General features: G+C 36.8%; 3 protein-coding genes and 1 long non-coding RNA gene across 4 annotated transcripts in view; 2 read left to right on the top strand and 2 right to left on the bottom strand.

The window, feature by feature from the left end:
• LOC136805083 (protocadherin Fat 1-like) overlaps positions 1 to 2,017 on the top strand; it is a 37,766-nt gene extending 35,749 nt beyond the window's left edge. Inside the window, exon 24 of the mRNA XM_067061646.1 lies at positions 686 to 2,017. Coding sequence (XP_066917747.1) covers positions 686 to 1,288 — 603 coding nt within the window. The 3' untranslated portion in view covers positions 1,289 to 2,017. The remainder of the gene's footprint in view (positions 1 to 685) is intronic.
• Positions 2,018 to 5,005: 2,988 nt separating this feature from the next.
• LOC136805088 (leucine-rich repeat protein 1-like) lies at positions 5,006 to 7,328 on the bottom strand. The gene is made up of 4 exons (XM_067061653.1): positions 7,144 to 7,328; positions 6,708 to 6,806; positions 5,745 to 6,493; positions 5,006 to 5,489 (listed from the first exon to the last, which is right to left on the bottom strand). Exons 1-4 carry the CDS (start codon positions 7,306 to 7,308, stop codon positions 5,225 to 5,227), a joined length of 1,278 nt encoding a protein of 425 aa, XP_066917754.1. The 5' UTR covers positions 7,309 to 7,328; the 3' UTR covers positions 5,006 to 5,224.
• A 208-nt stretch (positions 7,329 to 7,536) lies between these two features.
• LOC136805087 (probable splicing factor, arginine/serine-rich 7) lies at positions 7,537 to 9,325 on the bottom strand. Its single transcript, XM_067061652.1, is given in 2 exon segments — positions 7,537 to 8,114; positions 8,117 to 9,325. Coding segments are annotated over 2 exon segments (1,599 nt in total). The 5' UTR covers positions 9,303 to 9,325; the 3' UTR covers positions 7,537 to 7,701.
• Positions 9,326 to 14,820: 5,495 nt separating this feature from the next.
• LOC136805094 (uncharacterized) lies at positions 14,821 to 15,262 on the top strand. The gene is made up of 2 exons (XR_010846334.1): positions 14,821 to 14,915; positions 15,174 to 15,262. It is a non-coding gene; the product is annotated as an uncharacterized lncRNA (long non-coding RNA).
• The last annotated feature ends 3,153 nt before the right edge of the window (positions 15,263 to 18,415 follow it).

Genomic DNA, 18,415 nt, shown 5'->3' with positions numbered 1-18,415 from the left:
AGAGAAGGTCTGGAGAAAGTTTCAGCTAGATCTTATTTTTTTCCTACAAACGGCCTGTATGTTTGTAACACGACCACACTATGTATGATGGCATGATATCTCCTGCGATGTAATAATTCAAAATTAGTACTAGTAATCGTATGGTTTGGAGTGCAATTAACGATTAATCACGAGTAACAAAGGAGAAAATAGTAATTTTCACGAGTCCGAAGGACGAGTGCAAATTACGGTATTTTCTCCTTTGTTACGAGAAAGCTCGAATACGAGAGTTCTTTCGGAACTATGACAAAACATAACACTTGCAAGAATAAGAGGGATGCAGGGAAAGTCGAGGTTTTGTTTGGACTCAACATCATGAATAAAGCATGAATAATGTTATTCCATTTCTAAATGTTAATGTAAAATGTTTTTTATGTTGTTGGTTTCATGATCTCTGTTTCTTTCTAGCTCGACATATACGCATACATTGTATTTACTTGACATACACGTTCTTTCTACCTTTGCTATTTGACACAACAATCTCTGTTCAATTAATTGCTTGCCATTCAATTATGCAGATAATACAACGTTGGAGTCAGCGAGGGATCAACCTCACTCAATTTCAACGTAAATTGATTTAGGGGTTGCGATTCCTTTGTGGAGTAACACCTTCTCTTTATTTGATTGTCCCGGTTTCGTTTTTCAGGTACCGGAAGATATGATCTACCGAAAGATGTCACGTGAAGGAAGTCGGATCCTTCCCACAAAAACCGACCAGTATTACGATGACGAGAACCTCGAATGTGTTGATATGCCGGAACTCCCCGAACGACCGGCCAGCAGACGTTCTTCGTTACCCGGATACTCTGAATCTGAAGCGGAAATACCGGAGTTACCGGAACTTCCTCAACAAGTCCGTTTATCACGGCAATCGTTGCGCTCAAGCAACCAATCTCCTCCGAACATTAATTCGATTTCTTCATCGGAATTCCGAAACCGATATTCGTTATTATCGGATGAAAATGAACAAGACGCGCCTTATCTCCAGGATGATGATGGAGGTGAGACGACGATGTCGGAACTTACACGCGTCACTCGCCCGCGGATGTCGGATGGATTTTATCAACGATATCGGCGTGAGAGTGAGAGCAGTGCAAGTGATGAACTTGATGGATACACGGAGACGTCGTTCAATTCTGATGATGACGCCACGGAGCATGATCCTTTGGATCCTGCCAATACTAGAAAACTTGAAAGAGATATCCAAAAACTAATCAAAGATCTTCAAAGAAGGACGGAAGAAGATTAGTTACGAGTAACCGAGTGAGAGATAAAAAGTTTTACAGTTTTATAGTTTTTATATTTAAGTTAATTACATAGTTTTAAATTATTTTTTTCCTTCATAGTTTGTTTACATTTTCGAGACGGATGTGCAGCCTAGCTGTCATCGATATTATTTTTTCAGTTTATTTTTTACTTTAGTGACTTATTTTGATATAGAAATTTCAGTTTTATTGAAATTAAGAATGAAGGACCATTTTGCGGTTTTGCGGATGGTCTTCTTTCTAACATGATCATGCTGTAATAAGAGCCGGTTTACGTGAATGAATCTCACTATGTTCCGAGCCACATGTATAATTCGTGATATTGTGCTTATAATAGTTTCTTGTCTTTAAAGTTTTCGAGCCTTTTTTATTTTTCGATTGTTTTTATATGTTTGTTCCTTCTTGATAGTATTGCCTTTTTCACACGTTTTTCGAATGTATATTTTATGTTTTTTATTGCCGTAATTTGTTTTGTATTTTTCGAACTTCAAAAGTCAAATCTGCTTTTTGTGTGGTATTTGTTCTTATGTTTGTATAAACTGTAACTCAATTTCAGATGTGATGTCGTAAACTGAGTCAAAATTTAAGTTCTGTCTATTCTGTTTTTCGTAACTTCTAGAATATTTTATCCATAGTACACGTTTTGTTTATAAGAACAAACTATATAACAACATAAGGCTTCAACAGCCAAAATATTAAGAACAAGCTAAGAACATTTTTAAGGCTTTGTGTTCTTTAAAACACCCAATTTCTTAGGAAAACGGGGCAAAATAATCAAAAAATGGAAAAAAATAAGAACATTTTTTCGCATAAAACACAAAAAGTTAAGAACAACCGAAGCCTTCAAAAATTTTGAATGTTCTTATAAAAAAACGTTTACCTATGAAACTTTTCACACAAACTGTCCTTTTATAGTTTTGGCGATAAAACAACTTTATCGAATTTTTAAGAATTTTTTAAACTGTTGATAGATTATGTTATTTTGAAAACGACACTAATTTCATGATATTTTTTGTTCTTTTTCATTCATTATATATTTTTGCTGTTTTGTAAGTTTCATGTTTCCAATATGTTTCGTTGTTAAGTAAGAAAAGCCTTTAACAATGACCTCAAAATATCTTATGTGTCAAAAATTGCTTTTTGGACCTACCTCGGAGGTCCTCTTATTTTACCTTTGTTCGTTCGTCCGTCCGTTCGTCTGTTACAAGCGTTTCTCAAGATTGGCTCATTAATTGTTTCTGGTCTTTGGCACAAAAATTGTTATGCCCAAAATGTAATAGAGCTCGAAAAAAATCAGCCGGAAAACTGGCATTTTCTCGAGATTTCATCATTGATTTTTTGAACAACGATGCGCATTAATTAACAATGCCAAACATATCTTCAACAATGAGTCAGATTTTCGAGGAAATTTTTTTCCTGCCGAAAATGACGGAAATGTGCTGGAAATCACCGTTTTTGCAAATTTTCATTGTGGGTTTTTTTTGCTATGTTTCTTAGGTTTTTCACACAAAAACTTTATTTATAATTTTGCTATGTTTCTTAGGTTTTTCACACAAAAACTTTATTTATAAAAATGCCCACGATTAAGCATGGTTTAATTTTTCATAACACTGATTTTTGAAGCCGGAACTTTCTAAAAATCGCTGGACCAACCGATTATCATCAGAAAAACCTTTTTTTTTAATTTCTCGAGCTGTTTATGACAGGGAGTTTATTTGCTGGATAGTATTTTGTACTATAGGGGTGGGTGGGTGTCTAAAATCTGCTGTAAAGTACTGATACATACCGCTGTTTTGTACACAGAACCCCCCCCCCCCCACTGTTTGGCTTTTTGGTACTGAGAAGTAAAAATAATTAAAACTTTCTACAGCATCATCCTCTTAGGTGCCTGCCTTGTAAACAAAGTAATTTTTGTAAAATCAGTTTTAATGTTATTTAGAAGTACACATGGCCCAACTTAGAAATTGGGGCACTTTTTCATTTGTTTTCATCAATCATGGACATAGGCAGGAGAACCGTCCTGTATTTTTTTATAATCTGATGTATACAGGACAGGTATGACCTGTGAGGCAAAAAAAATTACAGTGGGAAATTCGAATTTAGCGCTGTCCTCACTTACTAAAATAAAAACCAAATTTCGGAAGTTGCGTTTTCTCTAAATAGCGAGGTTAAGCAAGAAGCTATCTATTACGTACGGAATCTATTACGTGAGTTTTTAGACTGGATCCGAGGCGTTTTAACGTAAGTACTTCGTATCTCTTGATAACGAAATTTTTAGACCATAGTTCTGACCTTTTTCTTAATCAGCATAAAATTTCTGATCGATTGGTATATAATATGTCTATGTTTAAAGTCAAAAAAAATTTTCTTTTTCAAGCAAGAGGGCTAAAAAGGGTTGAAATCTAAAATCCGCCATTATGGAAATTTGAGCCTGATCCAAATAACGCCACACACGCTTCCTGACTCTTCAAGGACTATACTTTCATGATCAAAAGAAAAAATGGCTATACGCCGATGCGCATACGGGACCTAACTCAGCCCCTAGAGTACTTTTCTTTGACAGCTAAAAATATTCTTAAAAATTAATAAACAGGGGGGGGGGGGGTTCTAATAAGGTCCGGGGGGATGGAAAATTTTCGAAAAATTAACAATTTTAATTAAGAGTACTTCGCAACATTGAAAAAGAACGATAAATTTCTTAACTTTTTTTCACCCTTACAGTGCAGTTTGGGAAGCCTGAAAAACGTACCCTTGAAGGCCGCTTCTACCTAGGTAGATCGCTTAACTTCAGTGCTCCCGCTGGGTTTTTTCTGAACAAAAATATTTGATCAAGCAGCTTCTCTACAATCTTTTTAAATATGTTATGAATTTTTTCGAATTTTTTACAAAAAACACATTCGATATTATTTCTAATGACGTCATTCCCTTTCAAATGTTGGATGTAACCTGAGTAAACGAAAAATAGGAATATATGTTGAACTAAATCTTTGATCCAATCCGACTCTTTTTTTCTTCTTCCAACATAATATTTTCTTCCTGTCCGATTTTTGCATTCGAGTAAACGATTCCACATTCCCCGGCCTTTAGCCATTCGAAAAAAGTGCAATCATCCGAGAAAGTTGTTTATTTGGGTCGTTCGCCAAAACAAAAACTAACAGTAATAAAGCCGAGACCCAGTGGAAATCTGAGGAAAGAAATTTGTCGCAAAAATTATAAAACGTAAAAGTCGTATATTTCTAAATTATATTAATAAAAAATTACAAGACTAGTTTAGCATATTAAAACAGTAAATTGAACTTCAATTTTAAACGCGGTTAGGAAATATTGGAAGGAATGACTACTTTAATAAGGGCAGAAACTTTCGCTTCTGCCAGGCAAGAAATTAGGCTGCTGGTATCCACTAACGGATTCGTGCTCCTTATAGATACTACCTTGGGTTTTGTAGAGGTCTGCGATTCAGACTAGTAAGAAATTAAACCTTAAAAACGCGAGAAAAAAATTTCGCAAAAATTAACTTTTCTACTCATTTTTGCACTGCTTGCAAAATTTTTGCGTATTTTATAGTTTTTGTTACCAAAAAAGGTAAATTTTATATGAATTCGCGAAAGTTCTATCTGTGAAGTTTCAGCTAAAACCATAATTCACGAAACTTAAATTAGCTAAATTTCGCGACTTTTTGAAAGTTTTACATCATCCACGTCTCAATATATAAAAGTTGACTTGATTAAAAGATTGCAACAGAAAAATTTCAAAAATTTAAATATTAAAAAAAAATAGAGCTGCAAAAAACGTTTTTACCGGGATTACCTTCGAAGTCCTGAAAACTTCGAGAAAGATGAAGTCAATGAATGAATATTCTTTAAAAGGTTGCAAAAATATGGTACTTAAAAATAAAACAGTGAAATAATGACAAATACGTTTCATTTTCGTTTCAAAAATCCGCGCCTTTGAAAAAGAACAGGGTCTTTGCAATACGATTGATAACAGTTCATAGAACATAAATAACTCAATATCTTTAGGTGGTCTCTTTCCATACTATAAGACATGGCGTGAGTCAGCCGCGAGACATCGTACGAGAACACATAAGGGATCCCTTCATTGACGCATGGCATCCCACAAGGACAATATTTCGGTGACCGGAGAATGTCTTTCAATAAAGTTGGCAATCGTTGCAAATAATCCGACCTGAAATTCAAATTCGAGAACAATGAATAGTGTTAGAATCAAGATAGTTTCAACGGCAGACTGAAGTAGCTTTCCCTGTATATGAAACCCAAGCTACAAGTTTTTGGCCATAAGGTCAACATCTATCTGTGAAACTTATCGTGGCGCAGAACTCGTGGAGAAAATAAATTAAAAATACAGAGTTGACACATATATAAAGGCCCTTAGGTAAAAAGGATTACGTTTTAGCCAAGTTAAAAGAATAAAGTTTTTTACTTGGTATCCGTTTGAATAATCTTTCTGCAGCAAATTTCGAACAGTGTTGACGGCACCGGAAGTTCTTTATGATATTTCTCATCCAGTAAACCGACATTCATTTCACCGAATGCATTTCCACTAATATCAAGAAAGTCGAATTTCAACTTCAAAAAACTCCAAGGTAGACATTGCAGCATATTATTGGTCAATTCCAGCCTCTGTACCGATTTCATATTTCCAAATGAATGCGGTATAGAGACTAAATGATTGTCTTTTATCTTCAAGGTATGAAGGTTCTTTAAACGGACGAAATTATTTGGAAGATATGAAATCTTATTGAAGTTCATTTCTAGAATGTGAATCCTGTCAGCAGTTTCACCCTGTAGTAAGCAGCATGGAAAACAATCAAAGTCATTATTTGATAAATTCAAGCACCTTAAACTTTGAAGCCCATCTAAACATTCGGGTAATGTTTTCAATTTGTTCAAACTCAAATCCAAAATAGTGAGAGCATCTAGTTCCAAAATTCGAGCATCTAGTCTTTGTAAAACACATCCATTGATGATAAGCGTCTCCAACGTCGATGGAAATCCATTTCTCAGAGGATATTCTTTCCGTGAGAGAACTTGCATTTTTACTTTCGGTTTTTCGATATCACATTTTTTGACTTTTAAAATATTTTCCAATTCCGATATGTTGCTGATCTCCTCTTTGTTAAAGACCAACTTCAAAACGTGTAAAAATTTCTTCAATGCGTTGACGTCCGCCTGGAAAGTGCAGAAAAGTAAAAATGTCTGTCGCCCTTTTTATTTGGGAAGATCCCTGTATCGTTGTTCCATCGGTGTTTCTCGAGGAATCCAGAAAAAAGACTAATTTACATCCGAATTATATGGCATTCTTTGAGGAGGTTCTTTGATTAAAAAAACCAAGGATATGAAAAAAACGATCAAACCAGTTCGAATAAAAAGAAGGATATCAAACCTTAGATATTGCCAAATCATGTGGAGGGGTTTTCATTGATAATGTGCATTTACCTTCCCTTGCGAACCGGTTGTGCACTTTCAGTATATTGTCATGAACCTAATGTTTAAAGAAAATCAACTTCCATTTGCTAACAAACACAGCATTTCAAAACAAGAGAAAGATCGACTTACGTCGCCTTCAACTTCACACAAGCTCTAATTTGAAAAATTCATTTGTTAATTCTGATTTGTCATGGTAGGAGGCGCACATGATTTGAAACTCATAAAAACAATATCTTAAAAGTTTCGACAATAAAAGTAAATAGCCGCGGATTCCATCTTGAACTTCATAACGCTGACTGTAGGTTGTAAGTCGTAAATGAATTACTGCAAAGTCAAATATACAATACATCCGAATAATTGACCAACAATGGAAATGGAATTTGACGACAAACCTTATACTTGGTACCACTTTTACTTTTGACAGAATAAATAGTGAAAAAGACTTCATGTTTGTCTTTCTTCTTTTCTTTGCCCAGCATGAAGGTGGAGTGACATTTACGGCTCTCCATCCCAGGTGCTGAACGGTTTAAAACCACCAAGTCACATTTTAATAACATTTTTTCTGTATTTCTTATATCTGAAAACAAAATGCAGTGAAACAAGTGTTATTGTATTTTGATCATACAGAGACAAGTGAAAAGTATATACAAACAAAGAAATGGGAAACTGAATTAAAGTAAAAATCTCGAAAAATCGGTTTTTCAAAGACTGTATCATTAGAAAAATTTGGGATTAGAGTAGTAAAGGATATTTTGGGAAACAATTGAGTTGTACGAAAAAACTGATAAAAAGTGATTAAAAATCATTTGTTCACAAACTAAAAATTGTTTTACATTTCATCTGAATATTTTGCACAGACTACGAAGGTATTCAACCTCCCTCGATCAAGCTTCCAAATGTTTGGTCTTTCATGTATTCTGCAAGAATAAAGATAACCCCACTAAAACAATTCATTCTTTATCCTTCTCCTTTTCTTTCTTACTTGAAGCCGGCTCCTCGCTGCCTTTCTTTTCCTTTTTATCACCATGTGTCTTCTCTTCGAAAGTTTTAATCTTACTCAACAAATTCTTAAGTTCTTTATCGTCAGATTTTTCATCAACCTTTTCTTTCTCCTTCTTTTTATCTTTCTTTTTCTTCTTTGAAGAGGACGAGCGCTCACGATCAGGCGAACGCGAGTTCGATTTGCGAGATGACTTTCGTTTAGGTGAGGTGGAGCGTGACTTAGATCTGGATTTGGATTTTCTTTTTCGACGTCGTGGTGATCGGGAGGGTGACTTGGTAGGAGATCTTCTCCTTCGACGTCTATCGCGCGATCGGCTTCTACTTCTGCGTCGACGTCTTGGAGACCTTGTTCTAGACTGGAACGACGCCGTGACGAACGGCCTATGCTTCGTGATCTGCTCCTTCTCGGAGACCTTCTACGTGGTGATCTACGACGAGGCGAACGTGTTTTACTCTGAGATCGACGGCGTCTTGGAGACCTTGTGCGGGAGCGACTTCGACGTCTACGACGTTCACGGGAAGGACTTCTGCGACGTGAACGAGATGGAGATCTACTACGCGACCTAGAGCGAGAGGTAAATATGCGAGGTCTTGCTGGCTCGATTGAGGAGGGACGTTTAACGGCATCACGTTGTGATTTTCGAATACCACTTTTGCCAGACGCAATCCGTTCACTTTCAGGTTTGACAATGGGATGCTTCGAATAATGAACTGTCAAGCATTTGCCACCAAACAAAACACCATTATACTGCAGAGCAGTAGGAACAGATTCCAGGTTGGAGAATTCGACAAGAGCAAACCTTCTGTCTCCATCTTCACCTTTCGAGAATCTCAAATACTTCACTTCCCCAACGCCAGAAAAAAATGCCATCAATTGCTCAGCCGACAAATCATCCGCAATATCTTCCACAAAGATTGTTCGTTTGATTTCTTCAATTTCTACTGGATCAGTGGTTGTGGTGATTATCGGTGGTGGAGGAAGTCCTGGCAATCCTGCACCATTCGACGTGTCTTGAGGGAAGAATTGAGGTAAGAACCCTGTCCCTACTGCAAGGGCGTACGCATTGATAGTGGAAATTAAATGCTGGCAATCCTTCTCCTCTGGGATCTCTTCTCGATTCATTGGAACAACAATGAGTGGTTTATCAATGAAAACGGTGTTGGTGAGATGTTGTGCAACGCCACATTGTTCAGAGGTGTCGAATTTGATGTAACATAATCGTATTTTGATGGTTGGGTTCTCTTCCGTAGGATACATTCGAATATCTTGTATGGTGCCCAAGTAACCAAATAACGTGGCTAATTGTTGCAATGTAGCTCCAGAAGAGACATTGCTGATTCGTACCACTTTCCCAGTGAAACCATTCCCATCGTTTACTGCTTCTTCTTTGTCTCCTTCCTCTATCTTGATGTCTTCTGTCTTGATGTTGGCTGCCTCTTCTCCACTACTGGCTACCCCATTAACTATAGGAGGCATAGGGGGTGGAGGCATAGGGGGTGGAGGGAGGGGTGCATCTTCCGGTTCTGCTTTGATGGTTTCCCCTTCCATTAGCCACTATTCTATTTTTATTTCTAAAAAAAATAAATAAGAATGTTAAATTAAAACTTATCATACAGTAATTATTAGTACGGTCTAATCGTGTAAAAATTGTGCACAAAGGGGTGCAAGCATGACACTTTGCACAATTGTAGTTTAGGGTTCAAAAATGGATTTAAATCTCAGACCCAAAAAATTGGCACCTATTTGTGTATTTTACAGACCAGAACAGGTTCCCAGGCTAAAATGAATTTTTTTTTCCAAATTATGTCATGTTACATACCGTTGGAAAGCATTTTTCATGCTTGTTTAGAAAAACATTACAACCTATATCTGAAAATGAAGCCAATAAAATTTATTGTGGAAGGCTTTTTGAAAAATGACGTAATTGCTGACGTCAGCAAAAGTTCAAGGACAAGCAATACTCTTGGATATTGATTGACACAGTTTACCTTCCCTCAAACTGTCTATGCTTAAACTCCCATATCAAGATTATGGGATTTGGAGTGCGGGCCGATTTTACTTTCATTTTCAGTGGTTTAACTTAACTTAGCAACGGGGTGGTCGTCCATAGTTAGGCGTTTGTGCAAATAAACAAACATAGAAAGTTTTCCAAATCCCTATTTTGATTGAAACAATAAAAAATGAAACAATAAAAAATGAAACTTTTCAATGTTTCACTTTTTTGCACCAATTCTTCAAAATGAAAATATTTAAGATTTAAAGTTCTTCTTTTATTCAATGATTTTTTACGGCACTTTGTTGACCATCTAACTCTCGCATCAAATTCCCACTTTCTTCAGTAAATTGAAGATGAGAAATAACCTAAGCCACGGATCACGGATTGAAACAAATATATGAAGGGTGGGGTTTTACAACCGCCCGTCATGCAAGGCGCTGAGGGGCCACGGGTGACAAAAGAAGGGCTCTGTGAAATGTGGCAATCTCATTGGTGGAAATTTAATAAACAGCTGCGAAGGAGCGCCAGGAAGCAATCAGTAGAGGAGACCACTTTTGTTTTTGTTGCAGATTTCTAAATAAACTTCTCTTTTTTGGAGAAAAGGCTGGGAGGGTATATTCGGAGTTACAAGATTTTGGGTCCGATGACGTCATCAAAACCTGAAAAGCAATATCTCGAGTTTGACAAGAATTTAAACCAGACGGTACTAATTGATAAATTCGATTATCGAAGTAATCGATAATGATCGAAGTAATCGATAATGATGGAAGTAATCGATAATGATCGAAGTAATCAAACGACCACTTATCGATTAACAATCGAATGTCGAGTACCAAAATTTCAAAAAAATTGTGAGTATTCGATCACTTTCTTAACAACCATTCGAAGACTAGATAACTGTTCGAGTACTTTGATTGTTATTAATTACTTTCGATAACTTTGATAATGAATTGATTATTTTGATAACCAATTAATATGATATATCTTTAAGAAAAACCAAAAACAATTGACCTAAAACCAAAGCATAAAAAGAAGCCCCACCACAATATTGACCGCCTTATTTCCCAGCCATTTTCCCCATCATTTTGTGTGCTTTCGCCATGGGTTTCCTCAAGTATATAATTCATATCGCGCATTCTGATTGGGTTGGAGAAAACAAAAGTGGTTTTCACGCGTGAATCGAGTGTTTTAATTGGCCAAAATAAACTCGGTTTCAGATTATTTTGACGCGCTGCTACAGGAAACATATTTGATAAAATCGAACATAGTTTTTTTCTATTTTCTATTTGGCTGAGTCGCAGGCTGTCGCAGGAGGCTTTGAAGCCCATTTTCGCAACTATAGACGCTTTCGATTAGCGCCCCGTTAGCACATTGAACTGACTACCCAATTCCCCTCACATGGCATAGGTTAATCTGAGCGAAGGTTCATTCACTTGCCAAGTGAACCGCTGCGAGTGGGAATTGAACCTCAGTCGCCTGTGCAGCAACCAAGGTCAATTACCACACTATACCACAGCGCCTGTAGTGTCCTCCAGGGTTTGTTCCCCCCACCAAATTCTTGATTTTTTTTAATCTCCCCCCTCTTTTTTGCTTTCCTCCTAGAAAATTCTAAAAATATCAGTTCCCCCCATACTGTAAGTTGGTCTAATATCGACATCCCTAGTCTAATTCTGACACCCATAGCTGTCAACTTCGCCTCACAAAAATGCGGGAGAGCTCCAAGTCAGAAAAATTTTCCCCGATAATCCAATTTTTCTGAATCAGAAAATTAGGAAATCGAGGGAATTTTTCCGCAAAACCGATTTTATCGGAATTTTCTTTCGGGAAATCGGGGAAATCAGGGAATTTTTCGTCCTAATTTTCCAAATTCCGGAAATTTTGCCATTCCGCTTTTTCAAAATCTGAATTTCTTTTGGAAAAAAAATTGGAAAATTTTTGGAAATACGGTAGATGCGGGAGAAAATCCTGAAAATGCGGGAGATTTGGCTGAATTTTTTTCCCGCGGGAGAAAACGGTGGCATGCGGGAGTCTCCCGCCCAATGCGGGAGTTGACAGCTATGGACACCCTTCTTTAAAGAAAGGAACAATATAAAAGTTTGAATCACTGATTGAAAAAGGGTTATTCCTCTTTGAACACTAAGCAAAGAAAAACATTTTCAGCCTTTCTATAAATTTCAGCTGATAAAAAGGGTGTCGGAATTAGAGGAGGGGTGTCGACATTAGACCAAGTTACGGTAATATACCCATTTCGTTTCGAAGAAAATGCCATAATTAGGAGTTGAGTGAGTATTCGGTCACCAATAAAATCGAGAGGTGGTCACTGACCACCTTTTATTGTTATTCGATCATCATTGATTACTTCGATCACAATCAAACGTTCAATTAGTACAGTCTGGTGCCCCTCATTCATTGGATCGAAAATCATCAAGAGAATCTATTTGGTCAATGAAGAAATAGTTTCAGTAAAGTGAAAAGTTTATTACACTTTCAATGACGTCATTTAGGGCCAAATGACGTCAGAAAACATTAAATTTGCAATATTTTTATTTTTCAACCATTTTAAGCAGTAATTTTTCGTTCTTTGGGCTTACAAATCAGATCTTTTTACCCGGCAGGTCCAAAAATGTATAAAACATAATGCATATTGCATAATACATAATATTTAAAAAATATCAATTTTAGAGGCTATGATAAGGAGAATCTGAGAGAGAATACTTTCAACAAAACAAATATACCATTTTCTACCAGATAATAAAGGGTAGAAAGCTGTAAATTTGAATTTTGGATGATGAAGAAAATCCATGATCCACTGAAAATGCTTGTCGCCATTTTTATTTTCATAGTTGTATTTTACAGAACGTAGTATAGTGTAGAAAAAACACGAAAATATCTCCTCCGTATATTACTTTTCTTACTCGAAAACGTAAATTTTACAGCAAGATCTTTATTCTGGGTTTTCTCAGATATTTTTTCAAACAATTGCTAATCATAGTATATAATCTTTTTACATTCGAATGTTTATGTGTTTACCTGCTTTTTTGAGAAAGAAGAAGGGGGAAATTTTTCTGATCTGCTGCATCTTCTTATTATTTATGCTGGCGGAAAACTCTTTGTAATTGTTGTTATGATTCGAATGTTTTCTCTTTCGTTCGGATTCGAAAAGTAAAATCATCTCTGGGGAAATCCCTCTGATTGGAATGTTTACTTAAGAAACTCTTTGAAAGAGGTTTTTCGCGGTTTTAGCCTCTACAAAGGAGAGGCAGTAATTTCTTTTGGCGTATTGGCGCAAGGAGTGAATATAAAGTAAGATATTGGCATAAGTCAAAGCTTTTCAAGACGAGAGGAGCACCGCCATTCTAACGCCCAATTTCATTACGCCAGGTTTAAACGCATCCACCTCGCTCTCCCTTGACCATCATATAACGATGTAGATTGTAAATATAATATAAAGCGCTTTTAATTCATTAATCCCTAATCCCATTAATTTTTAAAATATGGCTCATTGTCATGATTAATTTAACTTTATACATTTCTTTCGAAAGCAGCCAGCGAGGCGACCTTTTTTTCCGATGCGTTCTGAGAGCATATTTCAAATAGAAATTTTGATCTGTTCTGATCAGATCTTCGAAAATTAATCAGCTAGAGGTATAATCAAGGTCATCTAATGCGTTCTTGTTGTCTAGGTAACCCTAGAAAGCTTCATAACACATCTTTTAAGGAAAAAGGGGGTATAATAATCAAGAGAAAATTGATGTAATCTTGTTGCTTAGTAACCCTAGAAATTTTCAGAACATCTTGCATGGAGAAAAACCAATATCTTACAAAGTTATTTTGGCAAACTTTTTTTCCTATATTTTAGAACACATCAAACCATAAAGTAGTGATAAGTTTAGGGAAACAAATAGCGCAATAAAGGTTTCCTAGAAATCAGAACACATCATTTGTATAAATTGAAAGGTCATAACATTTGGTCTCCTAGAAGATAAGAACCGGCTGCTTCTGTTCTTTTTTAGAAGTAGCAGCAATTCAAGCTTCTTTTCTACAAATTTTAAGCAACTTTTAGGCATGAGAAGATCAAAATCTCAAGGCTTTCGAGGGCTTTGCCCCTAGGGCTCAGCCCTAGACCAGTTTTTTTTTTTTTTTTTTTTTTCTAATATCAATTAACAATTCGGCGTAGACTTTGCATCGTTTCCACACTGGCTCCTTGGCGGGTGCAACGCCGGGTGACAGCTAGTCCAGGAGCTGGAGCTCAACTACTTTTTACCTTTACTAATTCTGATGGGGGAAAAAGTAGAGAGTCCAGTGGAACCCAAAAATTATGTGACTGAAACTATTAACTGTCACATCAAAATTGAATTTAAAACCAATCAGAATTCCCTCTTTTTTTAATTTATAACTATCGCAGCTCCATCATTCAAATCAGAAAGCGAAGATAGTATACGGCAGATTTTCTGACTAGGTGACGGCTAGTGGTTGTAACTAATTGACCTAAAATGAACAACTAGTGACCAGTGCTCAGAACCAGACCCGATCAATCGAACTTGTCGAACCAATCGAACAATCGAGCTAATCGAACGATTAAAGTTCAATTAAAAAGATTAATCGAACTCTAAGATTTCTTAAAAGATTGTGAGTGTTCGATTAAGTTCGATCAATGGGTTTCGGTTCGATCTGTTCAATAAACCAATTTTGTTTGACAAGTTTGTGGTGCTCAAACACCGTATATTAGCTTCTTTTCAAAGCCAAATTGGGAATGTAAATCGGGAAATTACTTCCGATAACGGATTACACACTTTTCCTGTATCCTTTTAGCGCCAGAGGCGGTTTGTTGGGGCGTAGTATTCCGCCACTCGGCCGCGAGCGAAACTGCAACAGAGGGGCTACGGACTTTATTCCGGATAGACAAATATCCGGGTACAATAAACGTCAAGCTGTTGAATGCAATCGAATCTCAATTGTATCTATATCTGCTCCATTGTAAGGGAAGTTTAATGGTATAGTGACCCCCGTCTCTATGGCTCGCACTACGGAAAAACACTCTCGCCCCAAACTTCCTGCTTTCTATTTCAGTGCCGTGGACATGTTACAAGATGGTAGGAGGTTTTTGAACAGGAATCTTCAAAAAAATGGAACTTCAAAATGGAATATCTGAAAAACTACTAAAGGTTGAACGACCCTGCCGGTGCACCCAACAGTCGTGTGCTGTCGGGTGCTGAAATTTCCAAATTTGCCAAAACACCCGACAATAGCGCACCCGACAGTCGGGTGCTAAAATTCCAAACTTTGTTACATGTCGGGTGCTGCTAAAAGCGTTCAAGATGTAGCACCTGACAAAGTGCACCCGACTATCGGGTGTTTAAAGTTCTAACTTCGAACACCCAACAACAGCACCCGACTGTCGGGTGCACCGGCAGGGTCGTAAGGTTGAAAGATAAGTGACCCCTCATTTTTTTTCTGAGGATAAAGGGCTTTTCATTAAACTTGGTTTGACATTTTGAAAATGATTTTGAAATTTCGACTGACCCCCCTAGTTAAGTCCGGGAACTGTCGAAATGGCAATTGCGTGCCAGGACAAAGTTTTTGCAAGTTAGGGAAGATATGAGGATTTTATATCCACAAACTAATCGAACCTTTTACTGCCCGAACTAATCGAACTGCTATTGCTTCAAAAATTGTGATTGTGATTAGGTTCGATTAATTTTTTTAATCGAACTTTAATCGTTCGATGGAGTTCGATTAGTTTGATTGTTCGATTGATTCGACAAGTTCGATTGATCGGGGGTCTGGTCAGAAAAAGCATTTGACTGCAGGATACAAAACCTTTAATAATCATGCAGAGTGTTTTGTAATGTTTTCTAGTTAGTTTTCTCAACTTTTGTCAAGCTCAATTAGAAACTCTGGCACAAAATAAAACAATAACACACAAATACATTAATAAATTTAAACACTCAAAACCTGAAAACGTTCACATTGACATTTTTACCGCCATTGCTGTTTATAAAGTTTACTCCATTGCTCAGCAGAAAATTACACAGAAAATTTGACATGAAATAGAAACCAGTACCGAATTCTATTACCAGATTTTCTAATCCTGGTTTCTGTCGAGTGAGAAACAAATACTTTTGATAAAAAGGGAAAAATATATTCAAAACTAGTCTATCAAACGAGAGGCAAGGTCGGGCGGCACAAGCGGGTGTAAAAGGGGCGGATTATCATTGCTGTGGGTTTAGTGCACTGACCTTTATATATCCCTGGAACAAGCTATATCCACCATCTTTAATTGGAGTTTCGGAATTGGTACCCGAGATGAAGCCATTGTAGTGTTTGAAACTTTGCCTAACCAATTAAAAACAAGAAGCCCGTTGGGCGTGAAGGCCCAGCGAAAAGTAACGTGTTGAAAACGAGCGTGCAAAACAGCAAATGTATGACCATGTTGATCAAAGACAGGAAAAATATTTTCAAAGTCACCGCAGTACGAAGTCCATTCCAACCGGGTCTACAGGCGCAGGTTCACGGTTGAATACTCTCGGGTACCTAATAGCGGGGGGGTTTGGAATAAGCGGGGGGAGGTTGGAAAAAATCTCAAAACTTAATAAGCGGCGGGGGTTTGGAATAAAAATGTCCTAGGTGGAAAATTTCCATAAATTATGCGCGCCCATAGAAAAAAATGAAAAATACCCGCAAATATATAGTGGCTTTTTAACCTATTAGGTGCACTCACATATGCAGGGAGAAATATCCATGCAGGCATGTTAGTTGGACCAGACTGTAAACCAGAAAAATAATCTTTAAAAAACTAGACGGTGAAATAGTTTACAGTCTGCATATCCAGGCCAATAAAATTCATGTGGTTAATGTGAGTTAACAGTTTAATGTGACAGATCCAGAAAATGATCATTTTCACTGTTCATGCGTTTCAACCTTGAAAAATGTTTCAATCTAGTTCAAATTTACTCATGAGCTGCATTTTAGTGTCCATTAACAGATTCCAGAATCAGTTTATATACTTTAAATAATTATGTGATTCGAGTTTGAAAAATCAAGCCAACAACCGTTTAATACGACAGATCCAGAAATGACCATTTTATTTAATGTGTAGAATCATGAAAAAAGTCCCAATCTTGTTCAAATTTACACATGCACTGCATTTTAGTCTCCATTTAACATATTCCATAATCAGCATATTTGAAATAATTTTGTGTCGAGTTTGAAAAATCAAGCCACCGCACCAAATCGTCAAACGAGACAGATCCAGAAATAACCATTTTCACGCGTAGCATCATGGAAAAGTTCCAATCATGTTACAATTTACACATATGAGGTCCATTTTAGTGTCCATTACCAAATTCCAGAATCAGTTCACTTGAAATAATTATCTGTTGAGTTTTAAAATCATACCACCACGTCCCACCACTGACTGTTGTTTTGGTAAAACAGCGACATATCCAGAAGTGACTGTTTTCTTGTGTAGCATCAAGAAAAAATCTTATTCAAATTTACACATGAGCTGCATTTCAGTTTGTTTATTTCTATATCAAAAGCCATTATTTCCTAAAAATAAAGTCTTTTTGAAAACAAGAAAACAAGAAACTAAAAATGAAAGTGATTTATGATTTAAGGTAGCATTTTCACTCATAAAACTTTATGAAAACTTGAGCAAAGATATGGCAGAATGTTGAAAAAGGTTTATAAAGAAAAATCATTACAAAATTTCTTTGGTTTGAAAGTCTCTTGACTCTTCAAGAAAGTATGAATCAACCTCCTCGCTTCGACCGCCATCTTGTTTTGTTTTGAAAATTGTTTTGAAGGAGCGCGGAATCAGAAAATATATCTTTTATAGCCAGTATCCGACTTTAGCAAGCTTTTCCCTCTCCAGACGGCAAAATTTAAAAGTGTGGTACTGTTTTTGAAGCGCCGTTTCTACCAAAATGGACGGACAGAAAGCGGAAGGACGGACGGAAAGTTGCAAATGAAAGGCCCTATCGCTAGCGCTGGGCCAAAAAACCCGATCATAAAATTTTGCTTGGCCGGCATTGAGCAACTTGGTCCAGGGATATATAAAGGTCAGTGGTATAGTGCACTGCAGCGAAGACAAGAAACAAAAAAAGAAGCGTAACTTTTGATAGAATTCAACTGAGATACTGTAACAGTTTTGTGCGTGCTTGTTGAAAAGACAAACAAACATGAGTGGAATATTTTCAAAACAGAAAATATTTTAAAAAATGGAAAAGTGAGGATGAAAATGAGCACAAAGCCGCTAAAAATCCGTTAAAATTCGAAAACTCCTGTTGTCATAATAAAAATTTCCAAGGCTTTTCGAATCAAATGTTATTTGGAGGTTCCCATCAACTTTCGAGTTATTTATCGTATACCTCCCTTATTGTACGGATGATTGGAAAATCGCGCGGAAGAAAGTCGGCGTTGACCTAACAAAGTTTACTCTTTTTGACGTCAATTATCCCGATTCTGGTTTTGAGGGATCTTAGGGGCGGGATATGGCGGGATTTTGAGGGATCTAAAGTCGAAAATTCCCAAAAGTTCCCGTTTTGGAAAAGCGTTCATTAAAACCAATTATTGTGTTCAAATTGTACCCGTATGGGCTTAAAAAAAGGAAGAATGCATGAGGTCCTTTTATAAAACAGTAAAGCGCTTAGTACAAAAATGA

Source organism: Clytia hemisphaerica, unplaced genomic scaffold (genome assembly GCF_902728285.1).
Source record: "Clytia hemisphaerica strain Z4C2 unplaced genomic scaffold, Clytia hemisphaerica genome assembly, whole genome shotgun sequence".
Taxonomy (NCBI): domain Eukaryota; kingdom Metazoa; phylum Cnidaria; class Hydrozoa; order Leptothecata; family Clytiidae; genus Clytia; species Clytia hemisphaerica.
The sequence above is the reverse complement of the archived record's forward strand: the minus strand, read 5'-3'. Positions and strand labels throughout refer to the sequence as shown.